At 42.3% G+C, this 24,076-nt stretch overlaps 1 protein-coding gene across 2 annotated transcripts in view; it reads right to left on the bottom strand.

The window, feature by feature from the left end:
• The window catches only part of LOC138647650 (histone deacetylase 11-like), a 73,318-nt gene that overhangs the window by 29,730 nt on the left and 19,512 nt on the right, over window positions 1-24,076 (bottom strand). For both annotated transcript variants that reach the window (XM_069736815.1, XM_069736816.1), the window contains 6 exons: window positions 23,192-23,340; window positions 22,612-22,712; window positions 8,316-8,432; window positions 6,920-6,962; window positions 3,600-3,676; window positions 1,415-1,477 (listed from right to left, as the gene is read on the bottom strand). In XM_069736815.1, the coding sequence (XP_069592916.1) occupies window positions 1,415-1,477; window positions 3,600-3,676; window positions 6,920-6,962; window positions 8,316-8,432; window positions 22,612-22,712; window positions 23,192-23,340 (550 nt within the window). The remainder of the gene's footprint in view (window positions 1-1,414; window positions 1,478-3,599; window positions 3,677-6,919; window positions 6,963-8,315; window positions 8,433-22,611; window positions 22,713-23,191; window positions 23,341-24,076) is intronic.

The following is a 24,076-nucleotide window of genomic DNA, read 5'->3' as shown; positions in this document are numbered from 1 at the left end:
GTATGAGAAGGTGTGTCCAAACTTTTGGTCTGTACTGTATGTCCTGAATTAATAGTAATTAAGGAAAAACGTAGCATTTTTGACTTATACAGCTGGTTATTCGAATTTCATCACTTTATTCCTTGTTATTTTTCAGTTTTATTCCAATATAATATGATCTGAAAACAGATTTTTCTTAAATATGATATGTTTTAAAACATTGATCTAAAACATAAATCTTCAGGAATTGTGTCATCACAGACAATCCCTTAAGGCTATGTGCAAACGTTCAGAATTTTTAGCATTTTTTTAGCGTTTTTCGGCCGTTTTCCACCAGAAAAACTAAAAAAAAAGCTTACATAAGCATCCCATCATTTTTAATGCATTCCTTATTTTTTGTGCACATGCTGCGCTTTTTCCCACAGCAGAATTGCATTCCGGAAAAAAACGCAGCATGTTCATTCTTTGTGCGGAATCACGGGGATTCCGCACACATAGGAAAGCATTGATCCACTTACTTCCCACATGGGGCTATGCCCACCATGCAGGAAGTAAGCGGATCATGTGCAGTTGGTACCCAGGGTGGAGGAGAGGAGACTCTCCTCCATGCCCTGGGAACCATATACCTGTTAAAAAAAAAGAATTAAAATAAAAAAATTGTGCTATTCTCACCTTCCGGCAGCCCCCGCAGCCTTCTCGCTCCTCCCGTTCCCAGTAATGCCTTGCGACAATGATATGTGATGACGTAGCGGTCTCAAGTGATGCTACGTCATCTGAGGTCATTGTCGCGAGGCATTACTGGGAACGGGAGCTGCCAGGAGTATCATGAGGAGCGGGAAGGCTGCGGGGGACGCCGGAAGGTTAGAATATCATGATTTTTTGCATAGGCAGCATCAATAGTAAAAAGTTGGTCACACTTGTCAAACATTATGTTTGACAAGTGTGACCAACCTGTCAATCAGTTTTCCAAGCGATGCTACAGATCGCTTGGAAAACGCTAGCATTCTGCAAGCTAATTACACTTGCAAAACGCTAGTGTTTAGCGGGAATATGCATGCCAATTCTGCATGCATATTTACCGCGGCAGGGAGTTGCAGAATTGCCGCGGAAATTTCCGCGGCAATTCTGCAACGTGTGCACATAGCCTAAATGCGAGAGATGCTTAACCCCAGCATGACGCTGAATCTACAGGGGAAAGCTGTGATCTGACGATCATTTTCTCTATAGATGACTGGCTGTCCATGTAATGTCATCTTTTTAGTGGGTTTCTACTCTGGTTCATAGAGCGAATTCCCCTGTTCCATGATAGCCATGTGATATAATAGAGAAACGATAAACAACAGCTAATTATTGAGATACCGAAACAGAATCTACAGCGATCCCTGATCACAGATCATTGATCTGATTAAATGAACAGAGATGTGGAGTTTGGTACCTGATGGGCGTCCAGGTCTATTATGGTAGCCTTGGAAATTCCTTCAAGACGCTCAAACAAGAACTATAAAAAGAAAAATGTAAGGTTATTATGGATATCTGTTTTCAGGCTACAGACATACAGCACTCACACCCTAAACTCCTACCCGCTATGAAGACCTTGATATGCCATCACTCTACGATCATTAGAGGTCTGAACCTTTGGACCAATGCTAAGGCCCCATTTACATGTCCATATTTCATGTACATGTGGCATCAGTTTTTATCATGGATACCACACATACCCGTCGTAATCGATGAGGATCTTGACATGTCCGTTTACATGGACCCTGTGTCTGAGAATACCAGGAGGAGACATGTATGTTTTTTACTAGCAGCACGGATAGCAAGGGCCAATAACCTGTATGTGTTTGACATTGCAAAGTATAGGAGAAGCGTTGGCAATGATTTTTCTTGAGCCATACCGGAAAAATAGGGATTTTTGTGTACTCACCGTAAAATCCTTTTCTCCGAGCCATTCATTGGGGACACAGATGTCCCACAATGAAGCGAAGGAGAAAAACGCATGGCTTACTGATGACACAAGGATGACACACTGATGGCACACTGATCACACCAGTACCATTTTTCCGGAATCGGTATTATATGGACATGTGAAGGGGGCCTAATCGAAAGAATGAATGGCCACCACATTTAGCACTGTGTTGTATTCATTGTTTTTGTTGCACAGCATTGTCAAAAACAGGTCTGCAGGGACCCGAACATATTTTTCAAGCACGCCAAAGACACTCGAGCATGGTCAGATATCACCTTATCCCAGCACGTTCGCTTGTCACTATTAGCGACATATTTTGATCCCTCAAAGAAAAAAATAAATAGCTAATATCAGCCAAACCAGAGACCCATGAATAGGACTGCACCATTTCTGGGTTTTTACCCCTCATCAGTACAGAGCAAAGTACTGATTGGCTGTTTGAGATACCTAGACAGAGCTCAGACGTGGAACCATCTCTTATTGAAGAGACCCGAGTACACATGGAGACTTATTTACAAGGCAACACTCCATGGGGAAAATATGCAAAGTAACACAAACCAGACAAACCTGAGAATTATCTGTAGACTGAACTATGATTTATGTGTTTTTGGTCCAGATTTGAAGCAGCATTTTAATGTGTTTATTTTGGGGGGTAAAAAGCTGTCAGTCTGCACTTAAAAATGCATTTTTTTTACATTCATACTTTTACGTTCCTCACAGAAGCCCAGCGGGCAAAATGCACCCCCCCAAAAAAACCAACACAAAACAATGAACAGTTCAATAAAGACACAGTAGGCATGAGTTATCATGAGTTCACATCCACTTTGACTGAAATGTTAAAAAAAACAGCAGAAAAAAAATGTGGTTACTCCACAGGGGAACTTGGACCAATGATTTGCTTAGACCAGTAGATAGTCCCAGGAACGCTCATTCCCAGTTCTCAGCTCGTGTAAATGTTCCAGCAATCATCCGACAAATGAGCAAATGTTTGCAGGATCCTGCTAGCAGGTAAGAGGAGGTTTTCCGGCCATGGACTACCAACATGGTCACTGGACTAACATTCCTTCAAATTGTTTTGCTCAACTCTAAATGATGCATTGATGCACCCAAATCGCATTTCTAAATGCACCCCTGAAGATCCATAGATGAGATGAAGGCAGAACATGCGGATTTCCTAAGAAAAGTGTCAACTAGCGAAGTGCACACTCAACCAAACAGTGCTGTGATGCTTTCGGCAGAACTACAAGTCCTTTAACGATGTTGGGCGCTTCACGTTCATTTTAATGATTGGACTAGAAGTACAATTATGTAAATATAAACTAGTGCAAGTAAGAACAGGGGTGCTGCCTAATGCAGCTAATGCAGAGTCCTTTTTTTTCCTGAAACTGAAATGTAGACAGAAATTTGATTGGTTTCCACTGTCTAGGTTTCATCCATCCGCTGCTTCAGGTGATCTCTGGGCGCCTCGTATCACTGTACACTCTAGTCCTCATTGGCCCAAATGTAAATTAGAGGCTTGTCAGGTACCACTGAAAGTGGAGAGTTCCTCCATGTTTTCTCATATGTACAGTACATGGGGGCTAACTATCATTTATACAACACCTTGTGTATCATGGTTTATACTAAAGTAATAATACCTCTTGTACTATACCTTGATAGATAACGTTATGTCAGCATATGCACAAAATCCTCCTCCTTTGTCACCGGTACAATGATGATAGCCTCCACCTTAAAAATAACGCCATATGAAACGTAAGTTAAAGGGGTTCGCCACTTTTGGGGACATATTGTTGTCTTATTCTTGGATAGGTCATTACTGATCATTATCAATATCAGATTGGTAGAGGTTCGAGACCCACTATTCTCTACTATAGGAGCTATGATGCAGTTCCCAGCGACAGTCACTACACAGGGAGAACAGCTGTGCTATTCAGCTCCGTTCATGGTTTACATCCACCACCGCCGGAGCAGATAACAGCTGATCTGTGCTTTTTTTTTTACTTAAATGCATTAGTTTTTGAGTACAGTAGTTTATCTTCTACGGCCTTTATGTATCTCTGTGCTTAGCTGGCTGCAGAAGGAGTTCACTGTAAAAAAAAAAAAAGTGTTGACATCTTTTACATTTTTTGGTGAGATGGGAATGTAAGGAAAATAGCCATTCTGTCATCGTATTTTGAGTTTTGCTTTTCGACATGTCACTGACATGCTAGAGGTTTTCTAAAGCTACAGGCACTCTCTAAGGACACAATATATATATAGCCCAGCATCAACATTGGCTCACATGGGTCAGTATTGGGCCCTTTTTTAATACATTTATCAATTACCTTGTAAAGGGCATATAGTGCAGAGTATCAATACTTGCAGATGATTCTAAACGCTGCAAGGTAATCAACACAGAGGAGGATAATTTAATATTAAAGAGGTATTTTTGTAAGGTGGAGACTTATAGTCATTCTTTAGTCATTTAGTCTATAGTCATTCTGCAAAGAGTTTGTATGTTCTCTCCGTGTTTGCGTGGGTTTCCTCCGGGCACTCCGGTTTCCTCCCACATTCCAAAGACATACTGCTAGGGAATTTAGATTGTGAGCCCCATTGGGGACAGTGATGATAATGTATGCAAAAATGTAAAGCGCTGCGGAATATGTTAGCGCTATATAAAAATAAAGATTATTATTAAAGATTATTATTCTTTAGGTTTTGTATCGCTGTATTTAATATATTCTCTATAACAGGGACCTGATGGATGTTTAGCTGAATTGTATAGGTTTATATTTATTTAAAGGTTTGTTACCAGGATTGAAAATTATTCTTTATCGATAGGATATGGGATAATTTATTGATCGCTAAAAGGCTGACCATTGGGACCCCCAGTGATCCATAAAAATAGGGCTATGTTCACACACTGCGTTTTTTTATGCACTTTTTTTCGACAGGCAAAATCCAGTTTCTTGGCAGTAAGAAACTTGCTTAAAAAAAATCAGGCTTTGTTTAGTTTTTATTGTGTTTTTTATTACGCTTTTTTCCTGCGTTTTTGTCTCTTGCGCATGCTGATAAAGTTTAGTGCATAAAAAATAATCTGATTCTACTTCATCAGGTTTTGGCACAAAATAGCAGCAAAGACTGATACCTGCGTTGTTGTTTTTTTACATTTTTTGCACCACACATTGCTTTCAATGGGTGAAAAACGCTGAAAGAAGCAACATGATGCATTTGGCAAAAACATTATTTTTATTAACATAAGTATTGCACAAAATACTAAGGATAAAATAAAACAAGGTGTGTGTATGAAATCTCATAGACTTTGCTGCTACTGTAAAACGCATTAGAAAATTTGCATTAAAAAAACACTGAAAAAACGCAATGTGTGAATAGAGCCTAGGAGTCCAGAACCACAAAAACTGGGCGCTCTGCTCTGAACAGTGCGCTGCTGTCTCAGCTCTATTTATTGTCAATGAGACTGCAAAAAAAAAAAATACCTGGGTGTTTTACTCGGCTTAATCTGACAGCCTCACAGGCAATCCAAAGAAAAAAGAAAACAAAAAACACCAGGATTCTCATTTGATGCACGGCGAATAAAAATTTAAATAAAAACTTATCAAAAAGTTGTATGTATGCTAAAACTGTACCAATAAAAACTATAAATAGTAAAAATACAGCGGTATCGATGGAAAAGTTCTCAGGAAATAGTGATCAAAACCGTAGTTTTTCTTTTTATACAAGAGCAATATATACTAAGCAGTATATGTTATATGTATAGGTTTGATATTGCTGTAATCATACCGATCTGCAGAATAATGTTGTTTGGCTATTTTTTACCGTACATTTAATATCACTAAAAATTAAATTCTAAAAAGTATTTTTTTTACAGTACATTATATGGTAAAGTGAATTTGGCTTTTTGGATGGAAAATAAAAGAAAAAAGAAGTTATGGCTCTTCAAAGAAGGGGAGGATAAAACAAAGAGGGCAAGAACAGGAAACATTGGATCATTTTCTGATGAAACTTGGAAGTCCCTAACATCGTATATGAAATAGTTTTTCTAAACCAGACAACTCCTTTATCTTCAATAGAAGTTGAAGAACATTGTCATATAAAGTACCCTAAATGCTAATCTCTATTGTACATGGGAGGCACGACCCTTCAACAATCATTACAAGGAGTCATAGAATAATAGAATGGTAGAGTTGGAAGGGACCTCCTGGGTCATCTGGTCCAAAGCAGGATTCACTAAATCATCCCAGACAGAGTGATTGCAGACACCAAGATACATGGACTTAGATCTTAAATATTTGATGTGAAATGACATAGAAGTACATGTTCTAATCCAATGCTTATTTTAGTAAAACAACATGCATGCTGAGACGTGTACACAACATCAGATCAGCTTCCTAATGAAGACAAACTGAAGAACATGTAGGATATGAGAACCATGTCACTCGGTCTTTATTAGTCTTCCTTAAGGGAGACATCTTTTGACATCTGAGGATATGTGCACACACACGGTGAGTAAACGCTACAGGTTGGACGCTGTGTACTTGCGCAGCGTCCAACCTGCAGCATCCAAATGTTACAGCATAGTGGATGGGATGTTAAGCAGAGCTGTGGAGTCGGAGTCATGGAGTCAGAGCCCCTTTTGGTGGAGTCGGTGTCATGGAAATTGAGGAGTCGGAGGTTTGGCTTACTGACTCCACAGCCCTGATTTTAAGAAATTCCACATCCACTATGCATCCATCTGTGACTCACCTAAGGAGACGGATATGCGGAGCGTCTTTCCAAATCGCAGCATGTCTATTTCACCCGTACAATATATTGGACGCAGTGAATCGTCACGGATTCACCTGCGTTCAATAGCCGGCAGCGCTTTGTACACAATGGACAAGTGCTGCATCCAAAGTGCTGCCAGTTACTGTACGTGTGCACATACTCTTACTATTCATGAGCCAGGTAACAGAGAATGAATCTTATACTTGCCGACGTTGATTGCCCATCCTCTTTCAATAGCCAGTTTTCCAGCCTAAAAGAAAAATAGATAACTTTTGGTTCAAGCCGATGACAGCAATAGACATTATATCATTCTCAGCTGATGCCTACTGTTCTACTCCATGGACTTGATGCTGACCGGATATCTGTCATTAGAGAAGTCTAAGGTTGTATTTGTACTTTCAAGGTTTTTCCTATAAACACAACCTATCAGCTATTCACAGGTTAGGCGATAAGTGTCTGATTGCTGGGGGTTCTACTATAGGGACCCCGCAATCACAAGAACAGGCACTCTGATTCTCAAGTTGGAACGAAGCAAGCACATGACTTCTCTATTTGAAGCCTATGACTCTGGCGATTTCTACAAATATAAATGGTCATCTCTAATCCTATAGACACTGATTTCATTCAGATTACAATCCAATTCCTATTACAAATGTCTCTCTTAATAGTTCGATTTGATAACTATTTAGATTTTCTGCCTTTCTGGAAAGTGTTATTTGTAAATACTCAAAAGCGACTGTCTCTGGAACCTCAAGATTGGGGCTTTGCAGCTCTGTTTTGAATGAAGCCTAGGTGGGCCTTCAGTCCGTTCATTGTCTGTAGGACTGCTGGGGAAAACAGCACTTAGCTATTTCCATCAGTCAAATAGACAATGAACGGAGCAAACGTTGTGGATGTCTACCCACACTCTATTCAGGACAGAGCTCCAGAGTCCAGATATTGCGGTTCCAGAACTTCCATCTCAGGCTCCATGGGGTCTAAGTGGTTAAGCACCCATCAATCGGCAAGTTATGCCCGATCTATAGATGGCGAATAACCTGCCTTTTTGAAAATAACCCTTTAATGATTAACATTTCAATTTATCTTGGTTATAAATGCTAATTACACGCCGATTTTCTCGAAGGCAGAAAAAAAAAACCTTTCCATCTTCTCCATTCTGTCAGTCTGTGAAAATCGGACAGCACACAAATGTCATTTATGTCAACATCAATGTGCAATCCGAATTTTTTTGACAAACTCATTGACTTGCATGGCCGAGTGCAATCTGATTTATGGATGCCAATGGTGCATTCTGCAATTTTGTCTGGGAAAAAAAAAATCAGACATGTGCACAGCCCCATAGAATTCTGTAACATTGGTCCAAGCGTGATCTGATATTTTGTCGACTGAAAATTTAGTCGACTGCACGAGCCATAATCAGGGATGGTTTTGGAATTATAACCAGGGTGATGAATTACATCTCTTGAAAAGTTTCCATTTCTGATTGAGGTCCCTAGATGACTTTTAGCTATTATAATGACCCTTACAACGCAGGCCAAACACCAGTCATTCCAGTCTAGATATTACCACATTATGATACACACAATACATTCCTTCTACATACCATTATGGTGCCTCCTGTCTGAGTCCTGATTGGCTTTAATAGTCTACTTTGAACTAGAAAGTTGGGAAGGAGAGCCAGCAGTGGAATCTCAGTTATGGTGGCAACTTCAAATGACCACTAGAAGACATAAATATTGCAGTGAGGAGTTCACATACCGTATTTATTACAGGATTCTAGCTAAAGACAATTTTTAAAGAAAACCTTAGGTCATCATAATGTACTCAACATTCATGATCTGGACTGGTTATGGATCTCCTGACCCAAATCCAAGTCTCATATATTCCAAAAAGGCTGTAGAGTTTGGTTCAGGAGACCAAGGACCAGTCTGGACTATGCAGTTTGTACTTGGAGCGTGATAGTCAGAAGCGTGAGTCTGGACATACTCTTATAGAAATGACGAACAGGGTCATATGCAGTTTACAAAAAGGATGCTCCCTCCCCCCAATCACTAGAACCAAGAGATACAAGACCTCTGCTGAGTCCTGTGCCCTCTTCAGCTCTTATGCATGTACTAGACGGTGGCCCGATTCTAACGCATCGAGTATTCTAGAATATGTGGACTGACAGAACTTGTTCAGTAAACGTGACTGAACTACGTGGCACTGTGACTGACAGAACTTATTCAGTAAACGTGACTAAACTACGTGGCACTGTGACTGACAGAACTTGTTCAGTAAACGTGACTGAACTACGTGGCACTGTGACTGACAGAACTTGTTCAGTAAATGTGACTGAACTATGTGGCACTGTGACTGACAGAACTTGTTCAGTAAACGTCACTGAACTATGTGGCACTGTGACTGACAGAACTTGTTCAGTAAATGTGAGTGAACTATGTGGCACTGTGACTGACAGAACTTGTTCAGTAAATGTAAGTGAATGTAAGTGAACTATGTGGCACCGTGACTGACAGAACGTGTTGAGTAAACGTGAGTGAACTATATCACACTGTGACTGACAGAACTTGTTCAGTAAATGTGACTGAACTACGTGGCACTGTGACTGACAGAACTTGTTCAGTAAACGTGAGTGAACTATGTCACACTGTGACTGACAAAACTTGTTCAGTAAATGTGACTGAACTATGTGGCACTGTGACTGACAGAACTTGTTCAGTAAATGTGAGTGAACTATGTGGCACTGTGACTGACAGAACTTGTTCAGTAAACGTGACTGAAGTACATAGTAACATAGTAACATAGTTAGTAAGGCCGAAAAAAGACATTTGTCCATCCAGTTCAGCCTATATTCCATCATAATAAATCCCCAGATCTACTTCCTTCTACAGAACCTAATAATTGTATGATACAATATTGTTCTGCTCCAGGAAGACATCCAGGCCTCTCTTGAACCCCTCGACTGAGTTCGCCATCACCACCTCCTCAGGCAAGCAATTCCAGATTCTCACTGCCCTAACAGTAAAGAATCCTCTTCTATGTTGGTGGAAAAACCTTCTCTCCTCCAGACGCAAAGAATGCCCCCTTGTGCCCGTCACCTTCCTTGGTATAAACAGATCCTCAGCGAGATATTTGTATTGTCCCCTTATATACTTATACATGGTTATTAGATCGCCCCTCAGTCGTCTTTTTTCTAGACTAAATAATCCTAATTTCGCTAATCTATCTGGGTATTGTAGTTCTCCCATCCCCTTTATTAATTTTGTTGCCCTCCTTTGTACTCTCTCTAGTTCCATTATATCCTTCCTGAGCACCGGTGCCCAAAACTGGACACAGTACTCCATGTGCGGTCTAACTAGGGATTTGTACAGAGGCAGTATAATGCTCTCATCATGTGTATCCAGACCTCTTTTAATGCACCCCATGATCCTGTTTGCCTTGGCAGCTGCTGCCTGGCACTGGCTGCTCCAGGTAAGTTTATCATTAACTAGGATCCCCACACTGTGACTGCGCCTGTCGCTGATTGGTCGCTGGGCGTCTGGTGCGACCAATCAGAGATGCGGGATTTCCATTACAAACAGACAGTTAGACAATTATAGAGTAGACTAGATGGTGGCCCGATTCTAACGCATCGGGTATTCTAGAATATGTATTTAGTTTATTTATAAAGTTTTCAGAATAATGCAATTTATACACAGGATTCGGCCGGCAGGGCGCGACCAATTAGCGAAGCGTGGTTCAAATTCCATGCCAATTCGCGGCCGGACTGCGCCTGTCGCTGATTGTTTGCTGCCGGGCATGACCAATCAGTGAAGCCACGGCCGGCTCCAAGTTTTTGAGGGCCCTGGGCGAAAGAGTCTCAGTGGACCCCCCTCTTTAACACATACCACGATTCATGATGCACCGATACAGCAGAGAAATATACCACAGCCAAGTAGCATATAACACAGCCCACGTAGCATATAGCACAGCCACATAATATATAGCACAGGCCACGTAGTATACAGCACAGCCCAAGTATCATATAGCACAGCCCACAAAGCATATAACACAGCCACGTAGTATATAGCACAGCCACGTAGTATATAGCACAGCCCATGTAGTATATAGCACAGCCCACGCAGTGTATAACACAGCCCACATAGTATATAGCACAGCCCACGCAGTGTATAACACAACCCATGTAGTATATAGCACAGCCCACGCAGTATATAACACAGCTCACGTAGTATATAGTACAGCCTACATAGTATATAACACAGCCCACGTAGTATATAACACAGCCACGTATTATATAGCACAGCTCACGTAGTATATAGCACAGCTCACGCAGTAAATAACACAGCCACGTAGTATATTGCCCAGCCACGTAATATATTGCACAGCCCACATAGTATATAGCACAGAGACACAGTATATAACACAGCTCACGCAGTATATAACACGACCCACGCAGTATATAGCACAGTGATGTAGTATATGACACAGCCCTCGCAGTATATATATATACAGAGCCCACGTAGTATATAGCAATGTGGGCACCATATCCCTGTTAAAAAAAAGAATTAAAATAAAAAATAGTTATATACTCACCTTCCGTCGGCCCCCGGATCCAGGCATTTAGCGCTGCTCCTCGTGACAGGCATAGGCAGCATCAATAGTAAAAAGTTGGTCACACAGGGTTAATAGCAGCGTTAATGGACTGTGTTACACCAATCAGCGACGCGGGATTTCAGTGACAGACAGGCAAACAGACGGAAGTGCCCCTTAGACGATTATATATATAGACTAGATGGTGGCCCGATTCTAACGAATCGGGTATTCTAGAATATGTACAGTGCCTACAAGTAGTATTCAACCCCCTGCAGATTTAGCAGGTTTAATAAGATGCAAATAAGTTAGAGCCTTCAAATTTCAAACAAGAGCAGGATTTATTAACAGATGCATAAATCTTACAAACCAAAAAGTTTTGTTGCTCAGTTAAATTTTTATAAATTTTAAACATAAAAGTGTGAGTCAATTATTATTCAACCCCTAGGTTTAATATTTTGTGGAATAACCTTTGTTTGCAATTACAGCTAATAATCGTCTTTTATAACAGGGGTCCCCAACTCCAGTCCTCAAGGCCCACCAACAGGTCATGTTTTCAGGATTTCCTGTGCATTGCACAGGTGATGCAATTATTACCTGGGCAAGACTAAGGAAATCCTGAAAACATGACATGTTGGTGGGCCTTGAGGACTGGAGTTGGGGACCCCTGTTTTATAAGACCTGATCAGGCCGGCACAGATCTCTGGAGTTATCTTGGCCGACTCCTCCATGCAGATCTTCTCCAAGTTATCTAGGTTCTTTGGGTGTCTCATGTGGACTTTAATCTTGAGCTCCTTCCACAAGTTTTCAATTGGGTTAAGGTCAGGAGACTGACTAGGCCACTGCAACACCTTGATTTTTTGCCTCTTGAACCAGGCCTTGGTTTTCTTGGCTGTGTGCTTTGGGTCGTTGTCTTGTTGGAAGATGAAATGACGACACATCTTAAGATCCTTGATGGAGGAGCGGAGGTTCTTGGCCAAAATCTCCAGGTAGACCGTGCTATCCATCTTCCCATGGATGCGGACCAGATGGCCAGGCCCCTTGGTTGAGAAACAACCCCACAGCATGATGCTGCCACCACCATGCTTGACTGTAGGGATGGTATTCTTGGGGTCGTATGCAGTGCCATCCAGTCTCCAAACGTCACGTGTGTGGTTGGCACCAAAGATCTCGATCTTGGTCTCATCAGACCAGAGAACCTTGAACCAGTCAGTCTCAGAGTCCTCCAAGTGATCATGAGCAAACTGTAGACGAGCCTTGACATGGCGCTTTGAAAGTAAAGGTACCTTACGGGCTCGTCTGGAACGGAGACCATTGCGGTGGAGTACGTTACTTATGGTATTGACTGAAACCAATGTCCCCACTGCCATGAGCTCTACCCGGAGCTCCTTCCTTGTTGTCCTTGGGTTAGCCTTGACTCTTCGGACAAGCCTGGCCTCGGCACGGGAGGAAACTTTCAAAGGCTGCCCAGGCCGTGGAAGGCTAACAGTAGTTCCATAAGCCTTCCACTTCCGGATGATGCTCCCAACAGTGGAGACAGGTAGGCCCAACTCCTTGGAAAGGGTTTTGTACCCCTTGCCAGCCTTGTGACCCTCCACGATCTTGTCTCTGATGGCCTTGGAATGCTCCTTTGTCTTTCCCATGTTGACCATGTATGAGTGCTGTTCACAAGTTTGGGGAGGGTCTTAAATAGTCAGAAAAGGCTGGAAAAGAGAAAATTAATCCAAACATGTGAAGCTCATTGTTCTTTGTGCCTGAACTACTTCTTAATACTTTAGGGGAACCAAACAGAATTCTGGTGGGTTGAGGGGTTGAATAATAAATGACCCTCTGAAAAGACTTTTCACAATTTAAAAAAAAAAATAAACAAAGAAATAACATTCTTTTTTGCTGCAGTGCATTTCACACTTCCAGGCTGATCTACAGTCCAAATGTCACAATGCCAAGTTAATTCCAAATGTGTAAACCTGCTAAATCTGCAGGGGGTTGAATACTACTTGTAGGCACTGTATGTAGGTATTAAATCAACCAATTTATGATCCCAAATGTATCATTGTGTCATACCGAAAATACTTAAATCCAAAGAAACCTAGTCTCTAATTGCCATGGAACGCAAAAAGGCTTTCTACACAATGCACTATAGTAATCAATATTGATTACTGTAGTGCATTGTGTAGAAAGCCCTTTTGCGTTCCATGGCAATTAGAGACTTGGTTTCTTTGGATTTATGTATGTAGGTATGTATATAGCAGCCACATAGTATATAGCACTGGCCACGTAGTATATAGAAGCCATGTAGTATATAGCAGATATAAACACAGCCACATAGTACATAACACAGCCCACGTAATATATAGCACAGCCCATGCAGTATATAGCACAGCCCACGAAGTATATAACACAGCCCACGCAGTATATAACACAGGCCATGCAGTATATAACACAGGCCACGCAGTATATAATACAGGCCATGCAATATATAACAGTGGCCACGCAGTATATAACACAGCCCACGCAGTATATAACACTGCCCACGTAATATATAACACTGCCCACGTAGTATATAACACTGCCCACGTAGTATATAACACTGCCCACGTAGTATATAGCAGCCACGCAGTATATAACACAGCCCACGTAATATATAGCACAGCCCACGAAGTATATAACACAGCCCACATAGTATATAACACAGCCCACACAGTATATAACACTGGCCAAGTAGTGTAGAGCAGCAACGCAGTATATAACACAGCCCACGTAGTATATAGCAGTGTAGGCACCATATCCCTGTTTAAAATAAAAAATAGTTATATTCACCCGCTGGTGTCCAGCGAAGCTGTCCCGATGCGCGCGCGGCTGCCGCCAGCTTTCGTTCCCAGCGATGCATTGCGAAGTTACCCAGATGACTTAGCGGTTTCGCAATGCATCTCGCGCATCGACGGACAACTGAAGGTGAGAATAGCAGGTTTTTTGTTTTTTTATTATTTTTAACATTAGATCTTTTTACTATTGATGCTGCATGGGCAGCATCAATAGTAAAAAGTTGGTCACACAGGGTTAATAGCAGTGTTAAAGGAGTGTGTTAGCCGCGGCATAACGCGGTCCGTTAACGTTGCCATTAACCCTGTGTCAGCGCTGACTGGAGGGGAGTATGGAGCGGGCGCTGGGCACTGACTGGACGGAAGTAGGGAGGGACTAATTCTCGGCCAGACTGTGCCCATCGCGGGATTTCCGTTACAGACAGACGGACAGACGGAAGTGCCCCTTAGACAATTATATATATAGACTAGATGGTGGCCCGTATCGTGTATTCTAGAATATGTAAGTAGTATATAGCACAGGCTACGTACTATATTGCACAGTGACGTAGTATATAACACAACCGACGTAGTATATAACAGAGCTACGTAGTATGTAACACAGCGTACGTAGTATATAGCAGAGCTATGTACTATATAACACAGCCACATAGTATAGCTACGCAGTGTATTGCACAGGTACGTAGTATAATGGTCAGTCACATAGTATATAGCAGAGCCACATAGTATATTGTAGAGCCACGTAGTATATTGCACAGGCACGTAGTATATTGCACAGCCCACGTAGTATATAACAGACACGTAGTGTATTGCACAGCTACGTAGTGTATAACAGAGCCCACGAGGTATGTAACACAGCCCACGTAGTATATAGCAATGTGGGCACTATATGCATGGTTAAAAAAAAAAGACTTAAAATAAAAAATAAACATATACTCACCTTCCGAAGGCCTCTTGAAGTCCTGGCGCTTGTGTGCGGTGCACGCGGCAGCTTCCGGTCCCAGGGTTGGTATGAGTGCAGGACCTGTGATGACGTCGCTGTCACATGACCGTGACGTCATGGCAGGTCCTTCTCGCATAGCATCCTTAGCACCGGAACCTGCCGCTTGCACTGCCAAGGACAGCGCGCCACGTCGGAGGGTGAGAATAACCTTTTTTTTTAATTATTGTTATTTGTCACATTAGATCTTTTTACTATTGATGCTGCATACGCAGCATCAATATTAAAAAGTTGGTCACACAGGGTTAATAGCTACGTTAAAGTAGTGCGTTACACTGCGGCATAACGCGGTCCGTTAACGCTGCCATTAACCCTGTGTGAGGGCTGACTGGAGGGGAGTATGGAGCGGGCACTGACTGCGGGGAGAAAGGAGCAGGCCATTTTGCCGCCGGACTATGCTCGTCGCTGATTGGTCGTGGGCGTTTTGCCACGACCAATCAGCGACTTGGATTTCCATGACAGACAGAGGTCGCGACCAATGAATATCCGCGACAGACAGAAGGACAGACGGAAGTGACCCTTAGACAATTATAGACTAGATGGTGGCCCGATTCTAAAGCATCGGGTATTCTAGAATATGCATGTCCAGATAGTATATTGCACAGCCCACATAGTACTGTATATTGCCCAGCCACGTAGTATATTGCCCAACCACGTAGTATATTGCCCAGTCACGTACTACTGTATATTGCCCAGTCACATAGTATATTGCCCAGCCACATAGTATATTGCCCAGTCACGTAGTATATTGCCCAGTCACATACTATATTGCCCAGCCACATAATATATTGCCCAGCCACATAGTATATTGCCCAGCCACATAGTATATTGCCCAGTCACGTACTATATTACCCAGTAACATACTATATTGCCCAGCCACATAGTATATTGCCCAACCACGTAGTATATTGCCCAGTCACGTAGTATGTTGCCCAGTCACGTAGTATATTGCCCAGTCACGTAGTATATTGCACAGCCCGCGTAGTATATTGCCCAGCGCGCGTAGTATATTGCCCAGCGCACGTAGCATATTGCACAGCCCGCGTAGTATATTGCACAGCCCGCGTAGTATATTGCCCAGCACGCGTAGTATATTGCCCAGCACGCGTAGTATATTGCCCAGCCCGCGTAGTATATTGCCCAGCCCGTGTAGTACATTGCCCAGCCAGCATAGTATATTGCCCAGCCCGCGTAGTATATTGCACAGCCCACGTAGTATATAGCAATGTGGGCATCATATCCCTGTTAAAAAAAAAAAAAAGAAAAGAAAAAATAGTTATATACTCACCTTCCGTTGGCCCCTGGATCTAGGAAGCGTTTACCGGCGCTCCTCGCGCGCTCCGGTCTCAAGAGTGCATTGCGCTCTCGCGAGATGATGACGGAGCCGGAAAGGCGCCGGAAGGTGAGTATATGATGATTTTTTATTTAATTTTTTTAAAATTATTTTTAACATTAGATCTTTTTACTATTGTTGCTGCATAGGCAGCATCAAAGTAAAAAAGTTGGTCACCCAGGGTTAATAGCAGAGTTAATGGAGTGGGTTACACTGTGGCATAACACGGTCCATTAGCGCTGCCATTAACTCTGTGTGAGCGCTGACTGGAGGGGAGTATGGAGCGGGCACTGACTGCGGGGAGGATGGAGCGGCCATGTTGCCGCCGGACTGCGCCCGTCGCTGATTAGTCGTGGCAATAGTCGTGGGCGTTTTGCCACAACCAATCAGCGACTTGGATTCCATGACAGACAGAGGCCGCGACCAATGAATATCCGTGACAGACAGAAGGACAGAAAGACAGAAAGACGGAAGTGACCCTTAGACAATTATATACTAGATGAGACTACTGAGTCGGGAGATTGTGGACACTCCGTCCATTGTGGTTCATGCTCAGACCGAGTTTCATGGATGTCTGTAGGAGCCCTTAGATATAATGCTTGAGGCACTTGCACTTGTATTAGCACCGATAGCAAAAGCATTCATCACTGTTTTGTTTCTTTTATAAAGTCACTTTTTGGTGTTTTGGGGTTTTTCTGGTGTTTTTTTAGTTCATTATGGACAGGGTTCCAGATGTTTTGGCCGGATTCTTCATTTGCGACTTTTTGAAAAGCTACTAAATTTTTTGCCCAAATGTTCTCCATTTCCTACTGGAGTTACTTCATGGAAGTTAAAAAGTCATAAAAAAGGTTAAAAACAGAAATGAAGAACATTTTCCGCAAAGTAATTTTTTTTTTTGTCTTCAGCCGCATATGTCATTTTGAAGAATTTGTCATAAAAGACGGCAACAAAGACCACAAGACAAAAATGAAAAGTCACTAGAAAATTCCACAAATGATGAATCAGAGATTGTGTTTTAACCCCTCTGTGACCTTAGACGTACTATCCCGTCGAGGTGCCCTGGGCTTATCTGACCCTGGACGGGATAGTACGTCATAGCCGATCGGCCGCGCTCACGGGGGGAGCGCAGCCGATCGCGGCCGGGTGTCAGCTGCTTATCGCAGCTGACATCCGGCACTATGTGCCAGGAGCGGTCACGGACCGCCCCCGGCACATTAACCCCTGGCACACCGCGATCAAAGATGATCGCGATGTGCCGGCGGTACAGGGAAGCACCGCGCAGGGAGGGGGCTCCCTGCGGGCTTCCCTGAGCCCCCCGCAGCAACGCGATGTGATCGCGTTGCTGCGAGGGTCTCCTCACCTCCCTCCCTGCTCGAGCCCCGGATCCAAGATGGCCTCGGATCCGGGTCCTGCAGGGAGGGAGGTGGCTTCACAGAGCCTGCTCAGAGCAGGCACTGTGAAGCAGCCTGCACTCCTATCAGATCAGTGATCTGACAGAGTGCTGTGCAAACTGTCAGATCACTGATCTGTGATGTCCCCCCCTGGGACAAAGTAAAAAAGTAAAAAAAAAAATTTCCAAATGTGTAAAAAAAATAAAAAAAAATATTCCAAAATAATGAAAAAAAAAAAAATATTATTCCCATAAATACATTTCTTCATCTAAATAAAAAAAAAAAACCAATAAAAGTACACATATTTAGTATCGCCGCGTCCGTAACGGCCCGACCTATAAAACTGGCCCACTAGTTAACCCCTTCAGTAAACACCGTAAGAAAAAAAAAAAAAAAACGAGGCAAAAAACAACGCTTTATTATCATACCGCCGAACAAAAAGTGGAATAACACGCGATCAAAAGGACAGATATAAATAACCATGGTACCGCTGAAAGCGTCATATTGTCCCGCAAAAAAAGAGCCGCCATACAGCATCATCAGCAAAAAAATAAAAAAGTTATAGTCCTGAGAATAAAGCGATGCAAAAATAATTATTTTTTCTGTAAAATAGTTTTTATCGTATAAAAGCACCAAACCATAAAAAAATGATATAAATGAGGTATCGCTGTAATCGTACTGACCCGAAGAATAAAACTGATTTATCAATTTTACCAAACGCGGAACGGTATAAACGCCTCCCCCAATAGAAATTCATGAATAGCTGGCTTTTGGTCATTCTTCCTCACAAAAATCGGAATAAAAAGCGATAAAAAAATGTCACGTGCCCAAAAATGTTTTCAATAAAAACGTCAACTCGTCCCGCAAAAAACAAGACCTCACATGACTCTGTAGACCAAAATATGAAAAAATTATAGCTCTCAAAATGTGGTATTGCAAAAAATATTTTTTGCAATAAAAAGGGTCTTTCACTGTGTGACGGCTGCCAATCATAAAAATCCGCTAAAAAACTCGCTATAAAAGTAAATCAAACCCCCCTTCATCACCCCCTTAGTTAGGGAAAAATAAAAAAAAATGTATTTATTTCCATTTTCCCATTAGGGCTAGGGTTAGGGCTAGGGTTAGGGCTAGGGCTAGGGTTAGGGCTAGGGTTAGGGCTAGGGTTAGGGCTAGGGTTAGGGTTAGGGTTAGGGTTAGGGCTAGGGTTAGGGCTAGGGTTAGGGCTAGGGTTAGGGCTAGGGCTAGGGCTAGGGTTAGGGCTAGGGTTAGGGCTAGGGTTAGGGCTAGGGTTAGGGCTAGGGTTAGGGTTAGGGCTAGGGTTAGGGCTAGGATTAGGGTTAGGGTTAGGGTTGGGGCTACAGTTAGGGTTGGGGCTAAAGTTTGGGTTAGGGTTTAGATTACATTTACAGTTGGGAATAGGGTTGGGATTAGGGTTAGGGGTGTGTCAGGGTTAGAGGTGTGGTTAGGGTTACCGTTGGAATTAGGGTTAGGGGTGTGTTTAGATTAGGGTTTCAGTTATAATTGGGGGGTTTCCACTGTTTCGGCACATCAGGGGCTCTCCAAACACGACATGGCGTCCGATCTCAATTCCAGCCAATTCTGCGTTGAAAAAGTAAAACAGTGCTCCTTCCCTTCCGAGCTCTCCTGTGTGCCCAAACAGGGGTTTACCCCAACATATGGGGTATCAGCGTACTCAGGACAAATTGGACAACAACTTTTGTGGACCAATTTCTCCTGTTACCCTTGGGAAAATACAAAACTGGGGGCTAAAAAATAATTTTTGTGGGAAAACAAAAAGATTTTTTATTTTCACGGCTCTGCGTTATAAACTGTAGTGAAACACTTGGGGGTTCAAAGTTCTCACAACACATCTAGATAAGTTCATTGAGGGGTCTAGTTTCCAATATGGGGTCACTTGTGGGGGGTTTCTACTGTTTAGGTACATTAGGGGCTCTGCAAACGCAATGTGACGCCTGCAGACCAATCCATCTAAGTCTGCATTCCAAATGATGCTCCTTCCCTTCCGAGCCCTCCCATGCGCCCAAACGGTGGTTCCCCCCCACATATCGGGTATCAGCGTACTCAGGACAAATTGGACAACAACTTTTGTGGACCAATTTCTCCTGTTACCCTTGGGAAAATACAAAACTGGGGGCTAAAAAATAATTTTTGTGGGAAAACAAAAAGACTTTTTATTTTCACGGCTCTGCGTTATAAACTGTAGTGAAACACTTGGGGGTTCAAAGTTCTCACAACACATCTAGATAAGTTCATTGAGGGGTCTAGTTTCCAATATGGGGTCACTTGTGGGGGGTTTCTACTGTTTAGGTACATTAGGGGCTCTGCAAACGCAATGTGACGCCTGCAGACCAATCCATCTAAGTCTGCATTCCAAATGATGCTCCTTCCCTTCCGAGCCCTCCCATGCGCCCAAACGGTGGTTCCCCCCCACATATCGGGTATCAGCGTACTCAGGACAAATTGGACAACAACATTTAGGGTCCAATTTCTCCTGCTAACCTTGGAAAAATACAAAACTGGGGGCTAAAATATAATTTTTGTGGAAAAAAAAATATTTTTTATTTGCATGGCTCTGCGTTATAAACTGTAGTGAAATACTTGGGGGTTCAAAGCTCTCACAACACATCAAGATGAGTTCCTTAGGGGGTCTACTTTCCAAAATGGTGTCACTTGTGGGGGGTTTCTACTGTTTAGGTACATTAGGGGCTCTGCAAACGCAATGTGACGCCTGCAGACCATTCCATCTAAGTCTGCATTCCAAATGGCGCTCCTTCCCTTCCGAACCCTCCCATGCGCCCAAACGGTGGTTCCCCCCCACATATGGGGTATCAGCGTACTCAGGACAAATTGGACAACAACTTTTGTGGTCCAATTTCTCCTCTTACCCTAGGGAAAATACAAAACTGGGGGCTAAAAAATAATTTTTGTGGGAAAAAAATTTTGTTTTATTTTTATGGCTCTGCATTATAAACTTCTGTGAAGCCCTTGGTGGGTCAAAGTGCTCACCACACATCCAGATAAGTTCCTTAGGGGGTCTACTTTCCAAAATGGTGTCACTTGTGGGGGGTTTCAATGTTTAGGCACATCAGTGGCTCTCCAAACGCAACATGGCGTCCCATCTCAATTCCTGTCAATTTTGCATTGAAAAGTCAAACGGCGCTCCTTCCCTTCCGAGCTCTCCCATGCGCCCAAACAGTGGTTTACTGCCACATATGGGGTATCAGCGTACTCGGGACAAATTGGACAACAACTTTTGAGGTCCAATTTCTTCTCTTACCCTTGGAAAAATAAAAAATTGGGGGCAAAAATATAATTTTTGTGAAAAAATATGATTTTTTATTTTTACGGTTCTGCATTATAAACTTCTGTGAAGCACTTGGTGGGTCAAAGTGCTCACCACACCTCTAGATAAGTTCCTTAGGGGGTCTACTTTCCAAAATGGTGTCACTTGTGGGGGGTTTCAATGTTTAGGCACATCAGTGGCTCTCCAAACGCAACATGGCGTCCCATCTCAATTTCTGTCAATTTTGCATTGAAAAGTCAAACTGCGCTCCTTCCCTTCCGAGCTCTCCCATGCGCCCAAACAGTGGTTTACTGCCACATATGGGGTATCAGCGTACTCAGGACAAATTGGACAACAACTTTTGAGGTCCAATTTCTTCTCTTACCCTTGGAAAAATAAAAAATTGGGGGCAAAAATATAATTTTTGTGAAAAAATATGATTTTTTATTTTTACGGTTCTGCATTATAAACTTCTGTGAAGCACTTGGTGGGTCAAAGTGCTCACCACACATCCAGATAAGTTCCTTAGGGGGTCTACTTTCCAAAATGGTGTCACTTGTGGGGGGTTTCAATGTTTAGGCACATCAGTGGCTCTCCAAACGCAACATGGCGTCCCATCTCAATTCCTGTCAAGTTTGCATTGAAAAGTCAAATAGCGCTCCTTCCCTTCCGAGCTCTCCCATGCGCCCAAACAGTGGTTTACTGCCACTTATGGGGTATCAGCGTACTCAGGACAAATTGGACAACAACTTTTTGGGTCCAATTTCTCCTGTTACCCTTGGTAAAATAAAACAAATTGGAGCTGAAGTAAATTTTTTGTGTAAAAAAGTTAAATGTTCATTTTTATTTAAACATTCCAAAAATTCCTATTAAACACCTGAAGGGTTAATAAACTTCTTGAATGTGGTTTTGAGCACCTTGAGGGGTGCAGTTTTTAGAATGGTGTCACACTTGGGCATTTTCTATCATATAGACCCCTCAAAATGACTTCAAATGAGACGTGGTCCCTAAAAAAAAATGGTGTTGTAAAAATGAGAAATTGCTGGTCAACTTTTAACCCTTATAACTCCCTAACAAAAAAAAAAATTGGTTCCAAAATTATGCTGATGTAAAGGAGACATGTGGGAAATGTTACTTATTAAGTATTTTGTGTGACATATCTCTGTGATTTAATTGCATAAAAATTCAAAGTTTGAAAATTGCGAAATTTTCAAAATTTTCGCCAAATTTCCGTTTTTTTCACAAATAAACGCAGGTACTATCAAAGAAATTTTACCACTATCATGAAGTACAATATGTCACGAGAAAACAATGTCAGAATCACCAGGATCCGTTGAAGCGTTTCGGAGTTATAACCTCATAAAGGGACAGTGGTCAGAATTGTAAAAATTGGCCTGGTCATTAACGTGCAAACCACCCTTGGGGGTAAAGGGGTTAAGTAAAAAAAAATATACACTACCTTTAATTTATTTATGTAGCTTCTCGTATGTACCACCAGTAAGTCATCTTCTGTTGCCTCCTTTGCAGTTACAATAGTGTCATCTGTGATTAACTTTTCATCTAAAAGGGAAAAAAAATTAAAGGTGTTGTCCTCCTCTGGGAACAACATTTTTTTTATTTTAATCTATTTATTTTGAGGCTAAAAATCATTTTTGGAAACTAGTTTCACACACTCTAGTAGCTCCTATTACCTTTCAATACAGGTGAGTCAGTTTAGACCTACACAGATCCAACATTAAAGGGGGTTGCCCGGTCACAACATATTGATGAAAAGTGGTAATAATAGGATATGTCAGCAACATGAGATTGGTGGGGGTATGACACTTGGCATTCCCACCAACTGACTGTGCACTGGGCAGCTTTATTCAGTGTGTAGCAGCCGCTGCCTAGTACTGAAGCACAGCATGTTGTTCTGCAGCGCCTGGCAGTGGACACTACACACTGAATGCAGCCGTACAATTGCAGATCCGTTAACCTTTTTTACACAGCACAGACCTGGACCATGAACCGAGATTGCGCTTAGTAAACTAAATAATTACCCCTGAGAAAGTTGATGATTTTTCCCCATCTGCCGAAGTCAAACGAATGAAGCTTCTCCAGTCCCATAAATGTGATGTTATAATCGGTAGAATATACAATCGGCCAGAGACTTGCAGGGATGTCCTCATACAGTCTAGTATCATGAGGCCTAGGAAACACATCCAAGCATTTCATCATTACTTTAATTATATTACATTACTATTTCCTTGGTGGCTTTATTCTGCTTCATATACAAAGTTGGTAAGTCATTAAACTGTATCTCGCCATAACTGCACTTGAACAAATCGTCTGAAATGGAGAATTCATCAAGTCCTTTTAGAGAGAAAACTGGAGTACAAAAGTTGAGAATTTCTGGGCAACTGGGAGCTGAAAAATGCACCAAATTTTTAGAAGGTGCACAACATCTGATGAATTTGGCACATTTTTCTCCATCAGACCCTGAAGACTGTAACAAGTGTAGACCTTGGCACTCAGAAGGATAATTGATTACATCTTTATTTATGACTGTAGTCCAAAATCAAGCGCTTCTCTGCGTCCTACAGCGGTGGATACCGCGTCTATGCCATTGCATCGAATGTCTTTATATTTGTTTCCGACAATCCGTGTTACTGATGAAGGTCTATTGTTTGGACCAAAATGTTTGATTTTGGATTGCAATCACAAATAAAGATAAAATCCATTATCCTTCTGAGTTCCAAGTTCTACATCTCCTGCATCACGGAACAGAATCTTAATTGGACACCTATGTACCTTCTTTGCCCCTTGTCTCATTAGCCCCGGGGCTAGACGATGACAACATTTGCCTGCGACACAACTCATGTGGCCATAGCTCGCTATGAGACGGTGCTGCAACCACAACGAGCAAGTTGCAAAAAATCCAAATG

Source organism: Ranitomeya imitator, chromosome 8, assembly GCF_032444005.1.
Source record: "Ranitomeya imitator isolate aRanImi1 chromosome 8, aRanImi1.pri, whole genome shotgun sequence".
Lineage (NCBI taxonomy): Eukaryota > Metazoa > Chordata > Amphibia > Anura > Dendrobatidae > Ranitomeya > Ranitomeya imitator.
Note: the sequence above shows the minus strand (reverse complement) of the source record. Positions and strands in the feature narration are given on the sequence as shown.